Below are 24,227 nucleotides of genomic sequence, written 5' to 3'. Positions count from 1 at the left end.
CCTGCGTCCGAAGCACGCTGCACTTTTCGAGCCTCCGTTCACCTCGATGACGGCGTTTGTACAGATGGCCATCGACCTACTATAGCAAGAATGTGGTTCACCTAAGAGGCGACTCGTTTCCATTCATAGGCGGTCGAATCCCGATGGTCCTGTGCCCATTCAAACCGTAACTATCGATATCACTGGATAAACATGTGAACACGTAGGGGTGGTTTGCTGCACAGCCCCATGTTCAACAACATCCGATGAACTGTGTGCTCCGAAACACTTAAGTATGCACCAGCATTGTGCTCTTTCGGCATGATGCCGCAGATCACCATCTACGCTGCTTTTCGGAGCAGGCATGTCTCCGATCCCCACGTTGTGTAAAGAGTCGTGGACGTCCAACAATTTAGCTCCAAGTGGTAGTTTCACTGTCCCACCTCTTTCAGTAGATGCTCACGACAGTGGTATGTGAACATTCGATTAGCTTCGCCGTTTTCAAGATACTCGTTCACAGGCTCTGCGCAGTAATAATCTCAGTCTGCTCAGCTTACATACTTTTGTTACCGCGTCACTTGACCGAAACGCCATCAGGCGGCATCCAGAGTCGCGGTGGGCAGTGGTCTGAATGTTTTGGCTTGTCAGTGCTTTGTTTTGATGTTCTCTATCTTCCGTATTAAATTGAATATATAGTTTCGTAACACTCTGCATTTGAATATTTTAAAGATCAACATTTTCTTCGTATGATGTAATTCTGTCCCCTTCCACAGTGCCTTAGTAAATCAGTTTAGAAACCATAATTAATTTATACGTGGACAGGACAAATAGTGGAGACACACTGCCCTACTCACGCAAAAATTTGTAAAACATCTACACAGCAGAGCAACCACCTTTTATTTGAACCTGTCTTTTTACTGTTTTTCCTCTCCACGGTAAATGATAGCAGCCAAACAGTTGCAGGATAAAGATTTATTAAAATCCTTGACCACGGTTTCGTGCCTTTGGCACGATTGTTTTATGTATCTCCATTGCAGGATATGATTTTAGTGTATTTTTGCTTCTGATGAAGGTATATTTATATATTCCGAAACCGTGGTAAACGATTTTAATAAATCTTTATCCTGCAACTGTTTGCCTGCTATCATTTACGGTGAAGATTTTCAACAGTTGCTGTTTCAGCCAAGTTTGAAATCTTTTCTCCTCTCTTTAAGAGTGTGAGAAGTGGTGCCTGTGTCTGATCGGGTATTGGTATGAACAGAAATTTTATGGCTCGTGAGAATGCCAATACATTGATGACACCATTGCTCCTCAGCAGTTTATTTTAAGATGAACAGATACTATGCAGTTGCAATCGTTTGCTCTATATGGGTTAGGACTTCATATGAGATTTGGTAGTTCGGATAGATATCAATAGCAGCAACCATTATGCTGAGTGTTAGGAAAATAGTTCATCAGCTGTTCACTGAGATCGCTGAAAAGCAGATGGGCCGCGGAAGAGATATGCTGGAGATGAACAACATCAGTTTCCTCCACGGGAGACAGCATTGGGGTTGTCGGTGTTATGTAGAGAACGGAAGGGTTGGAAGAAGGTATCCCGAGTGTGGTGTAAGGAAATATTTGTTAGACTGTTGCAACGGATGTTTTGGACAGAATGTTGTACGTCCTCTGCTTGCTTCTATCAAAAAATAAGAAAAGCGTATTTGGAAGTCTGAAATTGACAAAGATTTATAGGCGGACGAAGAGATTAAGTTGAATAAGAGAGTTGGTGCAGTTGGTGAGAAGGAAGGTAATACAGTTGCCAAGGGACGTCTGGTTGTTGGATATTCTGAATGAAACGGATAGCTTCAACACTGGATGCAGATCGGGGGAAGTTATTGGTACTGAATAGCTTATTATTTGCATATACGGGAATGCTGAACTCGGATCTAGGGAAGCGGTTCCGATTTTCATTTGTGGGAGTAGTTTGTGTGTAGTTACTTATAGAAGATGCTTGTTGGTGGGGATTTAGATTAGGACATTCTTCCTGAAGATGATGTTACTTAAAGTGTTGATGAGTAGGGGAAATTTGAGGAGGTTTCTCTTCCATGGTCAATACATACAACGAAATTCGGAAAATTCTGGGGAATCATAGACAACTGCACTGTCTGTTCGAAAGAGAACATGGACATGACGACAGGAAAAAGTTACTAGAAATTCGTGCACCTATAAAATGATCGATGCGCAAAGATTCCAACTTTCACAGCTTAGCAGAAAGTCTTGCCGAGAACTCGAGAAAATTCTGGTCCTACAAAAAATCGCTAAGCAGGTCTAAAGCTTCTGTTCAGTCATTCGTTGAGCAGTCTGCTGTGCCAGTAGAAGATAGGAAAACGAAAGCCGAAATTTCGAATTTCGCGTTTAAGATGTCGTTAGCGCAGGAGAGCCGTAGGAACATACCGTTGTTTGACTATCGCTTAGTCTCCTGTATGGGAGACATAGGTATAACTACCGCTGGCGTAAAGAAACAACTGACAGAATTGAAACAAAAATTGCCAGGTCTGGATGGAATCTCAATTCGGATTTACGAAGAGTACTCTACGGCGATAGCCCATTACTTAATTTGCATTTATCTTGAATCTCTCGCTCAGTGCAGAGTCCCAAGTGACTGGAAAAAAACGCCCAGGTGATTCTGTACATGAGACGGATAAATGAACAGATCCGCAAAATTAAAGACCAATATCAGTTTTCTGCAGAATTCTTTAACATCATCTGCGTTCGAGTATAATGAATTTCCTTGAGAGGGAAATGCTTCTGCCCACCAGTCAGCATTGGTTTAGAAACTATCGCTCGTGTGAAACCCAGCTTACCTTTTCCTGACGTGATATACTGCGAACCCAGGATGAAAGTATTCAGGCAGGTTTCAGATTCCCATATTTACGAAAAGCATTTGATACGGTGATCCCTGTGGACTTTCAACGAAGGTACGAGTATACAGAATAGGTTCCCACATACATAAGATGCTCCAGGACTTTTTAAGTAACAGAAACCAGTACGTTGTGCCCAACGGCGGCTGTTTATCAGAGACAAAGGTATCGTCGGGAGTGTCCCAGCGAAGTGTGATAGGACGGCTGTTGTCCTCTATAAACGTAAATGTTCCGGCAGGCAGGGTGAGCAGCAATCTACGGTTGTTTGTTGATGACGCTGTGGTGTACGGTAGGGTGCCGAAGTCGAGTGACTGTAGGAGTGTACAAGATGACATACATTTGTGGGTGGTGTGATGAATGGTACCTAGCCGGCGGGGTGCTCGAGCAGTTCTAGGCGCTACAGTCAGGCACCGCGCGAGCGCTACGGTCGCAGGTTCGAATCCTGCTTCGGGCATGGATGTGTGTGTGATGTTCTAAGGTTAGTTGGGTTTAAGTAGTTCTAAGTTCTAGGGGACTGGTGACCTTATAAGTTACGTCCCATAGTGCTCAGGGCCATTTGAACCATTTTTGAATGGTTCCTAGCTCTAAATGTAGAAGAGTAGGAAAAACAAACTCGTAATGTTCGAGCACAGTATTAGTATTGTGGTGCTTGACACAGTCAGGTCGCTTAATTATCTGGGCGTTACTTTGCAAAGCGATACAAAACGGAACTTGCATGGACGGACTGTATTATTGGTAGAGAATGGTCGACTTCGGTTTATTGGGACAATTTTAGGGAAGTGCGGTTCATCCGTAAATGAGAGCGCATATAGGACGCCAGTGCGACGACCCGTTTTTGAGTATTGCTAGAGTGTTTGGGATCCGAATCAGGTCGGATTGAAAGAAGATCATTGAAGTAATTTAGAGGCGGCCGACTAGGTTTATTACCGGTAGGTTCGAACAGCACGGAAATATTAAGGGGATGCTTCAGATACTCAAATAGAAATCAGTGATGGGAAGGCGACTCTCTTTTCACTCTCTCGAGAAACGCTCTCCGGAAAATTTAGAGATCCGGCGTTTTAAGCTGACTGCAGAACGATTCTACTGCTGCGAACATACATTTCAACTAGGGACCACGTAAATAAAATAAGAGAAATTAGAGGTCGTAAGGAGGCATATAGATATTCTTTTTCCCCTGCTCTATTTGCGAGTAGAACAGGAAATGATTGGTAGTGGTACAGGGCTTGCCACGCACTGTACGGTGGCTTCCGGAGTTATATATACTATTGGCCATTAAAATTGCTACACCACGAAAATGTGCTACAGAGGCGAAATTTAAGCGACAGGAAGATGATGCTGTGATATGCAAATGATTAGCTTTTCAGAGCATTCACGGAAGGTTGGCGCCGGCTTCGACACCTACAACGTGCTGACATGAGGAAAATTTCCAACCGATTTCTCATACACAAACAGCAGTTGACCGGCATTGCCCGGTTCAAATTGGCTCTGAGCACTATGGGACTTAACATCTATGGTCATCAGTCCCCTAGAACTTAGAACTACTTAAACCTAACTAACCTAAGGACATCACACAACACCCAGCCATCACGAGGCAGAGAAAATCCCTGACCATGCCGGGAATCGAACCCGGGAACCCGGGCGTGGGAAGCGAAAACGCTACCGCACGACCACGAGATGCGGGCCATTACCCGGTGAAACGTTGTTGTGATGCCACATATAAGGAGGAGAAATGCGTACCATCACGTTTCCGACTTTGATAACGGTCGGATTGTAACCTATCGCGATTGCGGTTTATCGTGTAGCGACACTGCTGCTCGCGTTGGTCTAGATCCAATGACTGTTAGCAGAATACGGAATCGGTGGGTTCAGGAGGGTAATACGGAACACCGTGCTGGATCCCAACGGCCTCGTATCACTAGCAGTCGAGATGATAGGCATTTTATCGGCATGGCTGTAACAGATAGTGCAGCCACGTCTCGCTCCCTGAGTCAACAGATGGGGACGTTTGCAAGACAACAACCATCTGCACGAACAGATCGAAGACGTTTGCAGCAGCATGGACTATCACCTCGGAGACCACGGCTGCGGTTACCCTTGACGCTGCATCACAGACCGGAGCGCCTGCGATGGTGTACTCAACGACGAACCTGGGTGCACGAATGGCTAAACGTCATTTTTTCGGATGAATCCAGTTTCTGTTTACAGACACATGATGGTCGCATCGGTGTTTGGCGACATCGCGGTGAACGCACAATGGAAGCGTGTATTCGTCATCGCCATACTGGCGCATCACCCGGCGTGATGTTATGGGGTGCCATTGGTTACACGTGTCGGTCACTTCTCGTTCGCACTGACGGCATTTTGAACAGTGGAAGTTACATTTCAGTTGTGTTACAACCCGTGTCTCTACCCTTCATTCGATCCCTGCGAAACCCAAATTTCAGCAGGATAATGCACGACCGCATATTGCAGGTCCTGTACGGGCGTTTCTGGATACAGAAAATGTTCGACTGCTGCTCTGGCCAGCAAATTCTCCAAATCTCTCACCAACAGAAAACATATGGTCAATGGTGGCCGAGCAACTGGCTCGTCACAATACGCCAGTCACTACACTTGATGAACTGTGGTATCGTGTTGAAGCTGCATGCCATCCAAGCTCTGTTTGACTCAATGCCCAGGCATACCAAGGACGTTATTACGGCCAGAGGTGGTTGTTCTGGGTACTGATTTCTCAGGATCTATGCACCCAAATTGCGTGTAATTGTAATCACTTGTCCACATGTCAATTCTAGTTTAATATATTTGTCCAATGAATAACCGTTATCACGTGCGTTTCTTCTTGGTGTAGCAATTTTAATGGCCAGTAGTATACAGGGTGAGTCACCGCTGGATATATTTCGTAAACCACATCAAATACTGACGAACCGATTCCACAGATCAAACGTGAGGAGAGGGGCTAGTGTAATTGTTTAATACAAACCATACAAAAATGCACGGAAGTATGTTTTTAACACAAACCTACGTTTTTTTTATAAATGGAACCACGTTAGTTTTGTTAGCACATCTGAACATATCAACAAATACGTAATCAGTGCCGTTTGTTGCATTGTAATATGTTAGTTGCATCCGGAGATATTGTAACCTAAAGTTGACGCTTCAAACCTCCGACGTTCAGTTGCGTGTTGTAACAAACACGGGCCAAGTTCGGCGAGCAGCATCTGCAGGACATGTTTACGATGACGACTGTGTTTACGAGTGTGGCTGTAGTGCACTGTTGTGGTTTGGTCTAGCTGTCGTTGTGTCTCCATGTAGCGCTTGCTGCTTTGCTACTCTTCATTCGTCTCCGCACGCAGACCAATTGTAGTACACCGTGTTACCAGACGTCTGTGATAGTGTAGTGTTGTAGGAACTGTGACCATGGTGTATTCGAACTCTGAAAAGGCGGAGATGATACTCATCTATGGCGAGTGTCGATGAAATGCAGCTGAAGCTTGCAGGGTGTATGCAGAACGGTACCCGAACAGAGAGCATCCAACGTGCCGCACATTGCAAAACATCTACCGCCAACTGTATGCAACAGGTATGGTCGTTGCACGCAAACGGGTCCGTAAGAGGCCCGTCACAGGAGAAGCGGGTGCAGTTGGTGTGTTAACTGCTTTTGCCATGAACCCACACATGAGTGCACGGGACATTGCGAGAGCCGGTGGACTGAGTCAAAGTAGTGTCATGCGCATACTGCATCGTCACCGCTTTCAACCGTTTCATGTGTAGCTACATCAGCAATTACATGGTGATGACTTTAATCATCGAGTGCAATTCTGTCAATGGGCATTAACAGAGAATGCGTTGCAGTTCTACCTGTTTACCGATGAAGCGGGTTCCACAAACCACGGGGCAGTGAATCTACGGAACATGCATTACTGGTCCGTGGACAATCCTCGCTGGCTCAGACAGGTAGAGCGACAGCGACCGTGGACTATAAATGTATGGTGCGGAATCATTGGCGACCACCTCATTGGTCCTCACTTCATTGCAGGGTCCCAAACAGCTGCAATATACATCGCGTTTCTACAGAATGATCTGCCAACGTTGGTCGAAAATGTCCCACGGGAAACGCGTCGACGTATGTGGTATCAGCATGATGGTGCACCTACACATTCCGCAATTAACACTAGGCTGACCCTTGACAGGATGTTCTATGGGCGTTTCATAGGACGTGGAGGACGCATAAATTGGCCAGCCCGTTCTCCTGATCTTACACCTCTGGACTTCTTCCTGTGGGGTACGTTAAAGGAGAATATGTACCGTGATGTGCCTACAACCCCAGAGGATATAAAACAACGTATTGTGGCAGCCTGTGGCGACATTACACCAGATGTACTGCGGCGTGTACGAAATTCATTACGCCAGAGATTGCAATTGTGTGCAGCAGATGATGGCCACCACATTGAACATCTATTGGCCTGACATGTCGGGACACACTCTATTCCACTCCATAATTGAAAACGGAAACCACGTGTGTACGTGTATCTCACCCCTCATGGTAATGTACATGTGCGTCAGTGAAAAAGACCAATAAAAAGGTGTTACCATGTGGACATAATGTGCTGTTCCAGTCTCTTCTGTACCTAAGGTCCATCACCGTTCCCTTTGGATCCCTATGTAATTCGGTGCTCTCCGATACACACGATCGAACAGCGGAGGAGTGGTACTCAAGCGTCAACTTAAGGTTACAATATCTCCGGATGTAATTAACATTTTACAATGCAACAAACGGCACTGATTACGTATTTGTTTACATGTTCAGATGTGCTAACAAAACTAACGAGGTTCCATCTAAAAAACGTAGGTTTGTGTTAAAAAACATACTTCCGTGAATTTTTTATGGTTTGTATTAACCAATTACACTACCCCCTCTCCTCATGTTCGGTCTGTGGAATCGATTCGTCAGTATTTGATGTGGTTTACGAAATATATCCAGCGGTAATGTTAGGTGACTCACCCTATATATATATATATATATATATATATATATATATATGTGTGTGTGTGTGTGTGTGTGTGTTTGTGTGCACATGAGGGAAACACTGGTAGCTCTAGTAACTTGAGGCCTTCCTACTTTTTTTTTATTAAAATGAGGTAACGCTACCACAAGAAGAAGTTAGTTGATGATAAGGATGTGTAATGCTTTCCAGATGTGGATATCTGGTGACTAACTACTTTCAATTTCGTCGCTGGTGTAATTAGTATCAGTGCCTTCGTATCATAGGTCTTAGTATGGGCATTTTTAGAAGGGGTTGCGATTGATTTGAGGGCGGATTGCTTCGTATGTTAAGGACGTATTTCATCAGAAGAAGGCACTCGGGTTTTGCGTTTTAATTATTGTAGAGTTAGTGTGCGTGTGTGACGGAACAGGGTTATTTTCAGAGTTTTTAACGCGACTGACGAATTTTCGGAGGTTAAGGAAATTTGGTTGGCATCTACTCTGCGGAAGGGTGGAGCAAGTTCTAGGGTTGAGTTAGTCCGTGATTACTTCTCTCAGTAAGTCTTATTGATCCTGTGACAGATGTTGAGACGGGTTTCGGTACTTTCCCACTAGTGCTGGATTTGTGTGTCTTTGATATGCATTGTGGGTGGAAGAGAAGCTGGACCGCGACTGGAGTGAGAGAATGTTTACCTGAAGTTAGAGGATGTGTTGCAAACGCTGTGGCTGTTGCTGTTGGCTATGATTGGTGCGTTTTTGCATGCTTGTTGTTGTTGTTGGTGGTGGTGATGATGATAGTAATGATGATGATTACTTAGGAAGAGAAGAACTTCTTAGCTGAAATAGCTACGAAACCCTTATTGTAGATAACCGGTTTCGGTAAAACTACGTTACTATCTTCAGATCTTCATAAGGTTGTTACAAATATCTTGTGCCAGTTTATGAAGATGTGAAGATGTTAATTTACTTTTATGGAAATCATTCATTTATCATAAAGTTTTTTATAGCGATCTCGGCTAAGAAGTTCCTCTACTCCTAAGTAATCACTACAGATCACCCCATCGAGCTCAGCATGTGTAAACTAATGACGATGATAAAAATATAGATGGCTGGTTGGATGTATGGCGCTCATACTGCTGATCTGGTTGATGTTGCTTCTGTCCTCCACACTGTTAACGGTGACTGAGGTGAAGATCAGTAGGGTAGAACGGGGTAGGTGTCACAATTTGTGATTTTTAATTTTTGAAGACAAAGGGTTTACAACTTCTCCTTCTATCATTAGCGCATTCCTAATATGTATTCTCGTCTATATTTTCCCACAAATTAGAGGCCATATCAACATTTGATTTTTCAATAGGAAGGAAGATCATGGTTTAACGGCCCGTCAACATCGATGTCATTAGAGATGAAACACAAACTCGAAATGATGCAAAGGTCGGGAAGAAAATCGGCAGTTAACTTTCAGAGGAACATCCTGGATTTCGCCTGTAGCGATTTTAGGGAAATGACGGACATCTTAAATCTGGATGGTCGGATTTGAATCGTCGTCCTTATTGCGAGTCCAACGTGGATTGGTTATAGAACCATTGCGCCACCTCGTTCGGTTTGGCTTTTCGAAAAAAGGTTTTGTCGGAGTAAGTTTGTGACAACCTGCTCCGAGTTCAGATTGCTTCTGACAGATGTTGCAGTTGGTTCTCATGGGTTATTTAAATCATAGAAAATAAATTAGAAGTGAAGAGAAACCAAAAATGTATTGATAAAGCATACATATGTCTATAAGATCAATTTAGAAAATAAAATAGTAATTTAAATAAATATTTAAGAAAAATCCTGTAATAACCTAGTCATTTTCGGCTGCACTTTCATAAATTTCCCACTTCTTACATTCTGTACACTGAATCCATTTTTCATTAGATTTACTGTTGCACAATGGTTCAGGATAAATTAAACAAAAACTGATCCTCTTCTTCAATAATTGAGATTTTTACTTCCTTCTTTTATTTGTAATTATTTGCATTCTCATTATTTTCAAATGCTCTTCTAAACAGAGATTTCATTAATGTTTTACTTTCATTTACACAAAGTTCGTCAAGCCATGCTGGACAAGGTAGGGTTTGCAAACATGAAGACAAGTAGAAGAAACTTTCGCAGCGTGCAGGTGAGCGTTATCTTATATAACTGGAAGCCCAGGAGGCTTACCATGAAGAGCAACAAAATGGGGTATAGAATATCGTCGACTTACAGCTATGCTTTAACGGTGCCACGGATGACAACCAAAGGGCTTGCGCTATGAAAAGAAAAGGCACCGCAGTTCCACTCCTGGTTACTAAGTCGTATGGCGGGCGACAGTCAGATTGTCTGGAGTGTCTCCAGATACGTCTGGAGGACATCCAGTAACTCCATCAGTCGATGCCAAGCCTAGTAACTGCATGCGTGAGGGCTAGAGTTGAACCATAACGTTACAGACTTGCTGAATTTGTGAAACCCTGGGCCTCAAAATCTTCTGAAATAGTAATCATTCATTTGTCTGCACACTTACATCACATGTACCTGTTAGAATAATTCCTTTGTTGTGCATCGTTTTTTGTTTTTTGTTTTTAGTGTTAAAGAAAATACTATAATAGTTTCTTCGAATGCGAGTCGGCATAACTCGGTCGAATCTGAGAGTTAATAACTGAAGCACTGCAATGTCTTAGAAATTAAGCGCTGCCTTTGGACTGGATTGTACTAGCTTGTAATCTACGTCTTCATGATTACTCTACAGTTCACACTTCATCGAACGGTTTTAATACTACTTCTCTACCATTCCACTCTCGAATGGCGCGTGGGAAAAAGGAACGCCTAAATCTTTCCGTTTGAGCTCTGATTTCTCTTACTTTATTATGATGATCATTTCTCCCTGCCTAGGTGGGTGTCAACAAAGTATTTTCGCATTCGGAAGAGAAAGTTGGCGATTGAAATTTCGTAAATAGATCTCTCCGCAAAGAAAACCACCTTTGTTTCAGTGACTGCCACCCCAACTCGCGTATCATATCAGTGACACTCTCACCCCTATTGCGCGATAACACTAAACGAGCTGCCCTTCTTTGCACTTTTTCAATGCCCTCCGTTAATCCTACCTGATAAGGATCCCACACCGCGGAGCAATATTGAAGCAGAGGCCGGAGAAGTGTAATGTAGGATGCCTCTTTAATGGGTTTGTCGCATTTTCTAAGTGTTCTGCCAACAAAGCGCAGTCTTTGTTTCGCCTTCCCCACAATATTATCTATGTGGTCTTTCCCATTTAAGTTGCTCGTAATTGTAATTCCTAGGTATTTAGTCGAATTGACAACCCTTAGATTTGTGCGATTTATCGTATACCCAAAATTTATCGGATTTCATATAGCCCCCATGTGGATGACCTCGCACTTTTCTTTGTTTAGTGCCAATTGCCACTTTTCGTACCATACAGATATTCTCTCTAGATCATTTTGTAACTGGAGTTGATCATCTGATGATTTTACTAGACGGTAAATTACAGCGTCATCTGCAAACAATCTAAGGGGGCTGTTCAGATACATGGGGACGTTTATGTAAGCGGACGAAGTTTATAGTCATAGTGTCCTGTAACGCAATGACCGCAATGACGCGCGGTGAGCTGCGGTTGACACCTATGGATGGACCGCTATAGCGTCCAGTGTAGAGCACAGATCGTAGAGTACACTCAGTGAAACAGAACCAGTATTGAGCCGGGAGCTTACAAAGTACGCTGCAAAAAATCAGGACTCACTAGTCTAGGTTGGCATGAAGCCCGGAGTTTGAACCGACTGCAGATCGGTCGGCCAGCGGACTAAATATGAAAGCATATTGATAGAAACAAGTGACTCACGGAGGCAAGGTAGCGGCACAATGACAGAGCTATTTGCGCCAATGGTTATGCTTCTGGTGGCCATTCTGGTGCCACACGTTAGTGCGTCGGATGCTTGAATTCTGATTGTCGTTTACAGGCAACCCGCAGAACAGGGTTGAATGGTGGGTGGCTGTGTCGCCAGGGAATTTACAGCACGTTTAAGTGGACATATCCTTGGCATCCGGTACTTGGATCTTTTCTTTGTCTGAGCCTTCAAATACTACGCTAATACTGCTTCTGCGATTACCGATAACACAAGCACGGAGACACTGCGTTGCCTACTTTGCACTACGTGGAGGAGTAAAGCAAGTGTGAGCCAGTACAAAAGAAGTAATGAGTTAACACAAACAGGGAATAATCGAAAAGTCTGCAGAACGTGCAGGATAAAAGCTGCCGGCTGTTAACCTGCCGGCACACAAACGACTAGTTGCTTGAGGTGTCATTCAAAACTTGCCTCTGCCATGCACCCATTCACTCAAAACTGACCCTGTCGAGTGGTGAGACAGACCATTCCCACTCCTCTTTGCCCAGTAATTGAGTTCAGTCAGATCGGTCCTGAGTTTGACAGTTGCCCCTACTCTTCAACCTGTACATCGAGGAAACAATGATGGAAATAAAAGAAAGGTTCAGGAGTGGAATTAAAATACAAGGTGAAAGGATATCAATGATACGATTCGCTGATGACATTGCTATCCTGAGTGAAAGTGAAGAAGAATTAAATGATCTGCTGAACGGAATGAACAGCCTAATGAGTACACAGTATGGTTTGAGAGTAAATCGGAGAAAGACGAAGGTAATGAGAAGTAGTAGAAATCAGAACAGCGAGAAACTTAACATCAGGATTGATGGTCACGAAGTCAATGAAGTTAAGGAATTCTGCTACCTAGGCAGTAAAATAACCAATGACGGACGGAGCAAGGAAGACATCAAAAGCAGACTCGCTACGGCAAAAAAGGCATTTCTGGCCAAGAGAAGTCTACTAATATCAAATACCGGCCTTAATTTGAGGAAGAAATTTCTGAGGATGTCCGTCTGGAGTACAGCATTGTATGGTAGTGAAACATGGACTGTGGGAAAACCGGAACAGAAGAGAATCGAAGCATTTCAGATGTGGTGCTATATACGAATGTTGAAAATTAGGTGGACTGATATGGTAAGGAATGAGGAGGTTCTACGCAGAATCGGAGAGGAAAGGAATATGTGGAAAACACTGATAAGGAAAAGGGACGGGATGATAGGACATCTGCTAAGACATGAGGGAATGACTTCCATGGTACTAGAGGGAGCTGTAGAGGGCAAAAACTGTAGAGGATGACAGAGATTGGAATACGTCAAGCAAATAATTGAGGACGTAGGTTGCAAGTGCTACTGTGATATGAAGAGGTTAGCACAGGAAAGGAATTCGTGGCTGGCCGCATCTAACCAGCCAGTAGACGGAGGACCAAAAAAAAAAAAAAAAAAAAAAAAAAAAAAAAAAAAAAAAAAAAAAAAAAAAAAAAAACCATAATACTACAACAAACCTAAACGTTTCGATACTTCAGTTCCTTAATCAACTTGTATTCCCTGTGACTTGCTTTGCATATATTAATTTCCTCAATTAAATTTAGACTTTGTACAAGCCACAAGGTTGAAGGATTTAATGAAACCAGTTAAGATTCCTTCACTTTATAACTGCCGACACTAGCTTGACGTCACGTCGAAACGGCTTTCGCTAGTAGAGTTCAAGTAACAGGCGTTAAATAAATTGGTCCAAATGGCTCTAAGCACTATGGGACTCAACATCTGAGGTCATCAGTCCCCTAGACTGAGGAATTACTTAAACCTAACTAACCTAAAGACATCACACACATCCATGCCCAAGGCAGGATTCGAACCTGCGACCGTAGCAGTCACGCCGTTCCGGACTGAAGCGCCTAGAACCGCTCGACCACCGCGGCCGGCGTTAAAGAAAGTACCTATAAAAATTTTGTAATTTCTATGTAGCAGTTCTGATAAGGATTTCTAGAGAAAAAGATAAAATTAGATTTTTGGAAGCTGTCTAACAATAGCCGTCAAGTAATGTATAAAAGGCGTGTTTGACCATCAGCCACTTTTATTTCAGACCCAAAAAACCGACCGGTTTCAGTCATGGACCATCTTCAAGGATAAGAGTTAACATGGTTTAAGCCATAACATTACATTTGTCATTACTTAAATAATGTGTAGAGCACGTCATGTAATTAATTGTTAGTTGTCATGTTTGATTCTAACAGTACTGTGCCATATATTGATATTCATGACATGCTCTACACATTATCTAAGTAATGATAAGTGTAACGTTGCGGCTTAAACCATTTTAACCTTTATCCGTGAACATGGTCCACGACTGAAACCGATCGATTTTTGGGTTTAAAATAAAAGCGGCGGATCGTCAAATATGCATTTTACACAATAAAATTACACACTGTCTGATGAAAAAAATGTGAAGAACCCAGAGGCAGAGGGGGAGCCAAAATCAAGTTTCATAGGTTGATAAAATATGCAATGTTATTTCGCTGAGTTCAGTATCGTGTCAAACGGACAAAGAAAGTGTCAATATGGGCCCACTTATCATTATTACGCACGACCGTCACTGGCCTGGATGCGTGCACTGATTCATATGTTAAGTGTGTCATAAAACTGTTGTATTCTCGCCTGAGTATAGAATACGGACTGAGAGTAAATCGAACAACGTGAAAGTAATTAGAAGAAGAAGAAATGAGTACATCGAGAAATTTAACATCATAACTGGTGATCACGAAGCAGATGAAGTTAGGGAAATCTGTTACTTAGGCAGAAAAAACACATAATGGAGGAACGAAGAGGACATAAAAAGCAGACTAGCACAGGCAAAAGGGGCATTCCTGGCCAGGAGAACTCTACTGATATCAAACAAAGGCCTTAACTTGAGGAAGAAATTTCTGAGAATGTACTTTTGAAGCACAGCATTGTATGGCAGTGAGACATCGACTGTGGAAAAGCCAGAACAGAAGAGAATAGAAGCACTAGAGATGTGGTGCTACAGAAGAATGTTGAAACTTAGGTGGACTGATAAGGTAATTATTGAGGAGGTTCTCCGGCGAATCGACGAGGAAAGGAATATATGGGAAACAGTGACAAGAAGAAGGGGCAGGACGTTAGGACATCTGTTAAGATGCCTGGGAATACCTTCCATGGTACTAGAGGGAACTGGAGAAGGTAAAAACTGAAAAGAAAGACAGAGATTAGAATACATCCAGCAAATAAGTGCTACTCTGAGGTGAGAAGGCTGGCACGGTAGGGGATTTCATGGCAGGCTGCATCAAATGAAACTCTCCTGAGGCAGACTGTCCCCTAACTGTTGTAACTGGTTCTCAGTGTCCTAGATGATGACACTGGGATAGAGGTGATATATGCTGACACTTGGATAGTTGATGCCTGAGTTAGTCCTACACATGTTCTATCGGCGATAGAGCTGGCGATCTTTCTGGCTACGTCATGACTCTAGCCCCAGCAATAGCTTAGAAATACTTATAGTTTATAGCATGATGGCTCTGGCTCTGAGCACTATGGGACTTAATATCTGTGCTCATCAGTCCCCTAGAACTTAGAACTACTTAAACCTTTTTTGTTTTGTTTTGGTCATTAGTCTACTGACTGGTTTGATGCGGCCCGCCACGAATTCCTTTCTTGTGCCAACCTCTTCATCTCAGAGTAGCACTTGCAACCTACGTCCTCAATTATTTGCTTGACGTATTCCAATCTCTGTCTTCCTCTACAGTTTTTGCCCTCTACAGCTCCCTCTAGTACCATGGAGGTCATTCCCTCATGTCTTAGTAGATGTCCTATCATTCTGTCCCTTCTCCTTATCAGTGTTTTCCACATATTCCTTTCCTCTCCGATTCTGCGTAGAACCTCCTCATTCCTTACCTTATCAGTCCACCTAATTTTCAACATTCGTCTGTAGCACCACATCTCAAATGCTTCGATTCTCTTCTGTTCCGGTTTTCCCACAGTCCATGTTTCACTACCATACAATGCTGTACTCCAGACGTACATCCTCAGAAATTTCGTCCTCAAATTAAGGCCGGTATTTCATATAAGTAGACTTCTCTTGGCCAGAAATGCCTTTTTTGCCATAGCCAGTCTGCTTTTGATGTCTTCCTTGCTCCGTCTGTCATTGGTTATTTTACTACCTAGGTAGCAGAATTCCTTAACTTCATTGACTTCGTGACCATCAATCCTGATGTTAAGTTTCTCGCTGTTCTAATTTCTACTACTTCTCATTACCTTCGTCTTTCTCCGATTTACTCTCAAACCATACTGTGTACTCATTGGACTGTTCATTCCATTCAGCAGATCATTTAATTCTTCTTCACTTTCACTCAGGATAGCAATGTCATCAGCGAATCGTATCATTGATATCCTTTCACCTTGTATTTTAATTCCACTCCTGAACCTTTCTTTTATTTCCATCATTGTTTCCTCGATGTACAGATTGAAGAGTAGGGGCGAAAGACTACAGCCTTGTCTTACACCCTTCTTAATACGAGCACTTCGTTCTTGATTGTCCACTCTTATTATTCCCTCTTGGTTGTTGCACATATTGTATATGACCTGTCTCTCCCTACATCTTACCCCTACTTTTTTCAGTATCTCGAGCAGCTTGCACCATTTTATATCGTCGAACGCTTTTTCCACGTCGACAAATCATATGAACGTGTCTTGATTATTCATTAGCCTGTCTTCCATTATTAGCCGTAACGTCAGAATTGTCTGTCTCGTGCCTTTACTTGTCCTAAAGCCAAAATGATCGTCACCTAGCGCATTCTCAATTTTCTTTTCCATTCTTCTGTATATTATTCTTGTAAGCAGCTTCGATGCATGAGCTGTTGAGCTGATTGTGCGATAATTCTCGCACTTGTCAGGTCTTGCCGTCTTCGGAATTGTGTGGATGATGCTTTTCCGAAAGTCAGATGGTATGTTGCCAGACTCATGTATTCTACACACCAACGTGAATAGTCGTTTTGTTGCCACTTCCCCTAATGATTTTAGAAATTCTGATGGAATGTTATCTATCCCTTCTGCCTTATTTGACCGTAAGTCCTCCAAAGCTCTTTTAAATTCCGATTCTAATAGTGGATCCCCTATCTCTTCTAAATCGACTCCTGTTTCTTCTTATATCACATCAGACAAACCTTCACCCTCATAGAGGCTTTCAATGTATTCTTTCCACCTATCTGCTCTCTCCTCTGCATTTAACAGTGGAATTCCCGATGCACTCTTACTGTTACTACCGTTGCTTTTAATGTCACCAAAGGTTGTTTTGACTTTCCTGTATGCTGAGTCTGTCCTTCTGACAATCATGTCTTTTTCGATGTCTTCACATTTTTCCTGCAGCCATTTCGTCTTAGCTTCCTTGCACTTCTCATTTATTTCATTCCTCAGCGACTTGTATTTCTGTATTCCTGATTTTCCCGGAACATGTTTGTACTTCCTCCTTTCATCAATCAACTGAAGTATTACTTCTGTTACCCATGGTTTCTTCGCAGCTAACTTCTTTGTACCTATGTTTTCCTTCCCAACTTCTGTGATGGCCCTTTTTAGAGATGTCCATTCCTCTTCAACTGTACTGCCTACTGCGCTATTCCTTATTGCTGTATCTATAGAGTTAGAGAACTTCAAACGTATTCGTCATTCCTTAGAACTTCCGTATCCCACTTCTTTGCGTATTGATTCTTCCTGACTAATGTCTTGAACTTCAGCCTACTCTTCATCACTACTATATTGTGATCTGAGTCTATATCTGCTCCTGGGTACGCCTTACAATCCAATATCCGATTTCGGAATCTCTGTCTGGCCATGATGTAATCTAATTGAGATCTTCCCGTATCTCCCGGCCTTTTCCAAGTATACCTCCTCCTCTTGTGATTCTTGAACAGGGTATTCACTATTACTAGCTGAAACTTGTTACAGAACTCAATTAGTCTTTCTCCTCTTTCATTCCTTGCCCCAAGCCCATATTCTCCTGTAACCTTTTCTTCTACTCCTTCCCCTACAACTGCATTCCAGTCGCCCATGACTATTAGATTTTCGTCCCCCTTTACATATTGCATTACCCTTTCAATATTCTCATACACTTTCTCTATCTGTTCATCTTCAGCTTGCGACGTCGGCATGTATACCTGAACTGTCGGTGTTGGTCTGCTGTCGATTCTGATTAGAACACTTAACTGTTCACAGTAACACACCCTCTGCCCTACTTTCCTATTCATAACGAATCCTACACCTGTTATACCAATTTCTGCTGCTGTTGATATTACCCGATACTCATCTGACCAGAAATCCTTGTCTTCCTTCCACTTCACTTCACTGACCCCTACTATATCTAGATTGAGCCTTTGCATTTCCCTTTTCAGATTTTCTAGTTTCCCTACCACGTTCAAGCTTCTGACATTCCACGCACCGACCCGTAGAACGTTATCCTTTCGTTGATTATTCAAGCTTTTTCTCATGGTAACCTCCCCCTTGGCAGTCCCCTCCCGGAGATCCGAATGGGGGACTATTCCGGAATTTTATGCCAATGGAGAGATCATCATGACACTTCTTCAACTACAGGCCACATGTCCTGTGGATACACGTTACGTGTCTTTAATGCAGTGGTTTCCATTGGTTTCTGCATCCTCATGTCGTTGATCATTGCTGATTCGTCCGCCTTTAGGGGAAATTTCCCACCCCTAGGACAAGAGAGTGCCCCGAACCTGTATCCGCCCCTCCGCCCTCTTTGACAAGGCCGTTGGCAGAATGAGGCTGACTTCTTATGCCGGAAGTCTTCGGCCGCCAATGCTGACTATTTATCAAAATTTAGGCAGTGGCGGGGATCGAACCCGGGAACGAAGACGTTTTTTTGATTATGAATCAAAGACGCTATCCCTAGACCACGAGTGCTTGTGCACTAACTAAACTAAGGACATCACACACATCCATGCCCGAGTCAGGATTCGAACCTGCGATCGGAGGGGTCACGCGGTTCCAGACTGAAGCGCCTAGAGCGCTATAGCATGATGTGTTCAATAATAATGTAACAGGTCCTCAGTTTGTAATGTATTTCGTTACCATACATCTGTAATACGAGAACAAGACATGTAAAAGACATGTAAACAAATGAGATCACATAGATCGACAAATCGATAGCCAAATCGAAACTAGCTGTATTTCGACCGCCATCTCGTCCACTGCACTTCAGAATTATCTGAGGTCGTGTTTCCAAGTTACTGCTATGTTAGTGACAATTTGTGAACAGTTAACAAGAAATCCATGAGAGCCACGGAAATGGATACACATCAGCGCAACACGAGACTGCCACGCTAGAAGAACACAGTGAGTGACCATTACAAAACATTTTCGGACAAACATGAGTCCAGCTTCCAAAGTGATATCTCCTCTTACTAAGTATTCTCTTCTTCCACAAGATGACCACAGCATTTACCAAAAGAATATGTAACATCAGTATGACCATATTGTAAAATTGTTTGTGTAATGCCATTTGGCCTGAAAATGAGGTATTCGCTCGAAACATGTAGCTAAATAATACAATAAGTAATACAATAGTTGACAAAGTTTGTGAGTGGTAGTGGTAATTTAAAAAAAAAACTTTACATAAAGCTAAATTTGATCAAGCGACCACAATGAGGACAATATCAAACTCTGTCAGGGGCTGACAGCGCTATCTCACGCGAGTACGCGGCATCTTCATGTCCTTCACAGTGGTAACTCAACATCTGACGCTGTTTTTGTCCTTTATATACTCTATCAGGCTTGTAAGAACAATAAACACGAACGACACTAATGAACTGTGTTGGGCGGTCTACCTGTGACAGAGATGTGCAACTCTAATCATTTACATACTCACTGATGGTGTGTAAATGTATGAGCTTACATTGGCATCTGACCATGTGTCCTGGGTAATTCACTTGCACTGTCAAGTAGTGTAATTACTTAAACTGATATTTTTCTTCCTGTTAAAGTGTTTCTTTCATTCATCTGTGTCCATGCTGGTTCACACATACGCCAATTCCCGTGTTCTTGTACCATTTCTTTACCATGACAAAACTGTCGAATGTATGGCTCTAGGTAAAATAAGGAAAGGCAGCGGTACTGAGAACTGGACGGTGATGCAAGCAGCTGAGAGAAAACAGTAACATATTGGGTGAGCATTAAATGACTGTAAATTCTGTAATAGTAACTGTTAAATGATGGTCTTCTGTTAATGTAAATGTAGGGTTTCACAGACGTAACTTCAGCAATAGTTGTTAAGTAAAGCAGTTTGTGTAAAGTAACTTTTACAGTAATAAGAAAGTAAGTTCATACAGTGAAACAAGTCTCGTGTAGACAAATAAACACTCTTGACAGTAATTCTTTGCTGCTAACACCACTGTTCCATGTTCTGCAGCTGGGACTAGCGTCGTCTGTCTCGCTAGTTTGGATTTCGGCCTCATTTTAGCTGTCTCCGAAGGAAAAACTGCTCATTCAGAAATGGTGTGGTGCACCCGGAACTGTCAGAGACAATCATCAGTAATTAAGAGGGCGTTGAGAGTAGTATCAAGGAAAAGATACCAGTTTTGGAAACGAAAAAGCAGGTAGTTAGCGGACGGTATTAAATTTCGTTGCGATGTAGACACGGTACTGGGATGTAAACGCACACACTGTAATTCGTAAGGGAAAATCGGTCTCCAAGGCGGTGAGGACGGGCGAGGCAGAATCCGTCCTGGCAGATATCGGCGGCAAAGAAAAAAGAATAAATAAATAAATAAATAAAGGTAAGAGGGAAAAACACGCTGAAAGAGGGCAGCACAAAAACTGCCAACGCTTTAGCAGTTGCTAAGAGGCATAAATTGACACTCGTAGGTTATAAATAACACGCTGGAGTTCCTGACGTAGCACCATAAATGACTGGAAGGTAACGTCTGCCGTCGACTGATGTAGCGCTATAATAACAAACTATATAAATGTATGGCATGATCCGCCACTAATCCCATATGAAGTATGTTCAGCCGCCTAGTGCAAATGTTCGGTAGTACTTGCATACCCGTAAACAACCCCAGCAAGCCTGCCTGGAAAAAGTGGCCTGCAGTTTAACGTGAAATCTGAACCAAGTCTCGCTTGTAGCCTTTGTTCACGTCATTGAGAAATGGAGGATCTGATAAATACAGACTGAAATATTTCAAGTTCTAAGTAAATTCGATGTTCCGATCTTTTTAAGAAACTTAATTCGTTTTTGTTATTAGGAAATATAATATAGAGAACTCGTAATTAATACAAATACTTGATTCTTTTCAGACCATTAATGCTTCTGCATTAAATAAACAATCGTTCTTGAGATAAATTGATAATTGAAATAAATTATATTTTTTGAGAAGTTGCACCCACATAAAAGGATTTTTCACGTATTCTTGGAAAAGATTTAAGTAAGTACGGGATTATATTTCAGTCTGCATTAATCATCCAGTTCTTGAGAGAAATCAGTAAATAAGTCCTTGATGTAGCTGTTGAAATGATGTGAATTGAATAAATGTCAAGTTATCTACATATAGGAGTTAAAGATAAAAGCAAATGTAAAATAAGCAGAGCATAGATGTCACGTATTACTGATTATCCGTTACGCAGATGACGTATACTTAACTGAACTTGGTAATGTTCTTAGCACGCGGTGTCCCTGTCTGCTTAATGTGTTTTCTACCAGAATGTACTCCTTACCTGAATTTGATCATCATGTCATCTTATTCCTCGCCTATGAAATATTATTTTCAGCATGTTGGCAAACTGTTTTCATGATCTCTTCTGGCGTAAGCTTTAGGAAATCAAGTACAATATGTGATTTGTACTCCTAAATTGAGTCGGGTCCTCCTTTATTGATCACATAGTACCTATAGGTTTCCATGCATGCTCTTAACCACCAAGTCCAACAGAGTTGTACTCGCTACACGGCATAGTCCTGAACAGTCAGATCGTTACATAAGGGACTCGTCGACGATTGTGCCTCTGGAGCATTCCACCTACACAAGGCAAGATCTTCGCAAGCGTACTAGGTTTGAAAATTAGAGTGATCCGCGGATGTGGAAAGCGTGGCGGGGTATGTAGCGTTCAGGATTTGGCAGAAATGACATAACTTTGGTGGAGCAGACGTCACTGCAACATTAGCGTAGGGAAAACTAGCAACTATCGATGAAGCACTGGAAAGTTGCACTGGTGTGACTAGTCAACAGGCGTGCGTGTGACAAGAGAAAATCTCCACTTACGTGCATACGTCTCTCTGTTGCAGCAAACCACCGAACAATGGAAGAAGGTTTTCCTGATAGCATCGGGGGCGCTTTTAGCAACAGGTGTGCTGCATCTCCTGACGTCCTCCGCGGAAATACAGGAGTGGAATTCGCCCCCTGTCGTGGAGAGACAGCCGAAGAGCTACCGAGAAGAGCCGGAGGACGGCGAGGCGCAACAGCGCCTCACTGCGAACCCGGAGAGAACTCAGCTGGAGGAAATTAAGGGAAAATGGTGAACATCGGGAAACGCGCAATAGGCCACCGGGCTTGAAGAGGTGGTTGTCAGCAGTATCTCACGCATGCGAACCGCCGACTAAAGGTGCTACTGAAAGGGTTATTTGCTTCGAATGACAGCTGCCAACAAGTTATTATTTAAATACCAGAGGATTCCATTGCACCACCTTCCGTTATATAGATCGTTTACCATCTCATCCAATTCCCATCATTTCTTACTCACACTGAAAATTTTCATTTAGCCTTTACTATCCAGAAACTCGACACAATCAACCTCCTGATTTTCTCCTCTATTATCCAATATGAGTATGATGCCTGCCTCTCTCAGACAACGGAATCCACCTCGTCCATCGGCTCCCTATCCTACCACATATTAGCACTCCTCTCTCCCTCTTCATCTTTTCCTATTCCTTTTGCTCCTCATACCGCGACTTACATGACACTACAGTCTCATAATCAAGTTCTGCATCTTGCCATCCACTCCCTAAAACCACTATCACCATACTACAACTCATCACTCTGCGATTCTTGACTCAGACACAATGATCTTACACAACCTGTAATCTTTCCTCCCCTAATACTATCCTTTTTCTGAGTTGGTCTTCCCTATTTTTGTGAATTTGCAATGCTCCTTTAAAAGAAATTGCACGTTTCTGTGCTATCTTTTCTTTATGAGAAGTCACCGTTTAAATTTTTAAAGTTACCAAAGATAATTACATTTTTAATTATTGTAAAACCAAATGTAAATGTTTGCTTTTAATTACATTTATCAATTTTATGTATTTAATTATGATTTTATAATGCAACCCCACCATTATCAGCTTCAAGCGTTTGGTCTAATTCGGCGACATATTGGTCCTCCTATCCTTTCCAGAGGCGACTTACCGCTGTGTATTGCAAAGCCAGAATCGAATTAAAGACCTAAGCCCCCAAGAATGATTACAATGTTTTTGAAAACCGTTAGACGGAAGAGCATTATGTTAGTATTTCTGGCAGACAGCCATCCAACCAAAACGGGTAGACGGGGTTGGAGCGACAATAAAAGAAAGAAACTTTACCCTAATACAGACGTAAACTACTTTTGTCCAAACTACACCTGTGTCCTTAATCCTTTCCAATCTAGAACTGTTGCTACGCTATTGTTCACAAATCCCAGTCCCTCCACGCCATATCTTCACCAAAGAGTACATTCCATACCACATGCCAAAGGCAACTTTAATATCGTCTTTCTCCCTGGCGTAGAATTTCATGCCTATTGTTGCGATTTCCTACCAGTTATCGTCCTAGCCCGCTATCCTTTCTATGTATCGAAACTTCAATACCCCATCCCTGCTTTGCCGATTTCCAAATTTCTAGCCTCATATCTTTCATTACAAGCTCACATCCCCCCCCCCCTCCCACATAGCGGTCAAGGTTCTTTTCCTTCACGACACATGCCTTCATATTATCGTTTCCCACCTCTCCTGTTTCCATCCTCAGCAACTATTCTTTGCTGGCAGTTGCTCGTCATATTCGCCGGAAACATAATCGTGATCTACATCACAGCACCAGTGTTTTGTAAGAAATTTGGTCAGTTTTGGCCATCTTTTACTTAAAGAAAAACTCTTTGATTTCATTTTTAATTACTGAAATCTATCTCTATACAATTAATGTTACTTACGGGTGAACAGCATTCATATGATTTTTGCCAGATGTGATCTGCCATATCGCCAATCAGTGTGGAATGGAATAAAATTGATAATAAAGCATAAAAAACTGTATGTCTATTTCACAGTACATCCAATTGTCTGCTGTAAAAAGTGCAGTTCCTTCAATAAATGTAACGCATCAAAGGATTTCAGTAGACAGGGTAGAGCATAATAAGTTTTTGGAAGTACATATAGATGAGAATCGTAATTGGAAAATTCATATTTTGGATCTTT

At 42.5% G+C, this 24,227-nt stretch overlaps 1 protein-coding gene across 1 annotated transcript in view; it reads left to right on the top strand.

The window, feature by feature from the left end:
- Window positions 1-23,698, top strand: part of LOC126335257 (sialin-like) — a 140,819-nt gene extending 117,121 nt beyond the window's left edge. The window contains exon 10 of the mRNA XM_049998300.1: window positions 22,074-23,698. Within this exon, the coding sequence (XP_049854257.1) occupies window positions 22,074-22,307 (234 nt within the window). The 3' untranslated portion in view covers window positions 22,308-23,698. The remainder of the gene's footprint in view (window positions 1-22,073) is intronic.
- The last annotated feature ends 529 nt before the right edge of the window (window positions 23,699-24,227 follow it).

This window comes from Schistocerca gregaria, chromosome 2 (genome assembly GCF_023897955.1).
Source record: "Schistocerca gregaria isolate iqSchGreg1 chromosome 2, iqSchGreg1.2, whole genome shotgun sequence".
In the NCBI taxonomy this organism is placed as follows: domain Eukaryota; kingdom Metazoa; phylum Arthropoda; class Insecta; order Orthoptera; family Acrididae; genus Schistocerca; species Schistocerca gregaria.
The sequence above is the reverse complement of the archived record's forward strand: the minus strand, read 5'-3'. Positions and strand labels throughout refer to the sequence as shown.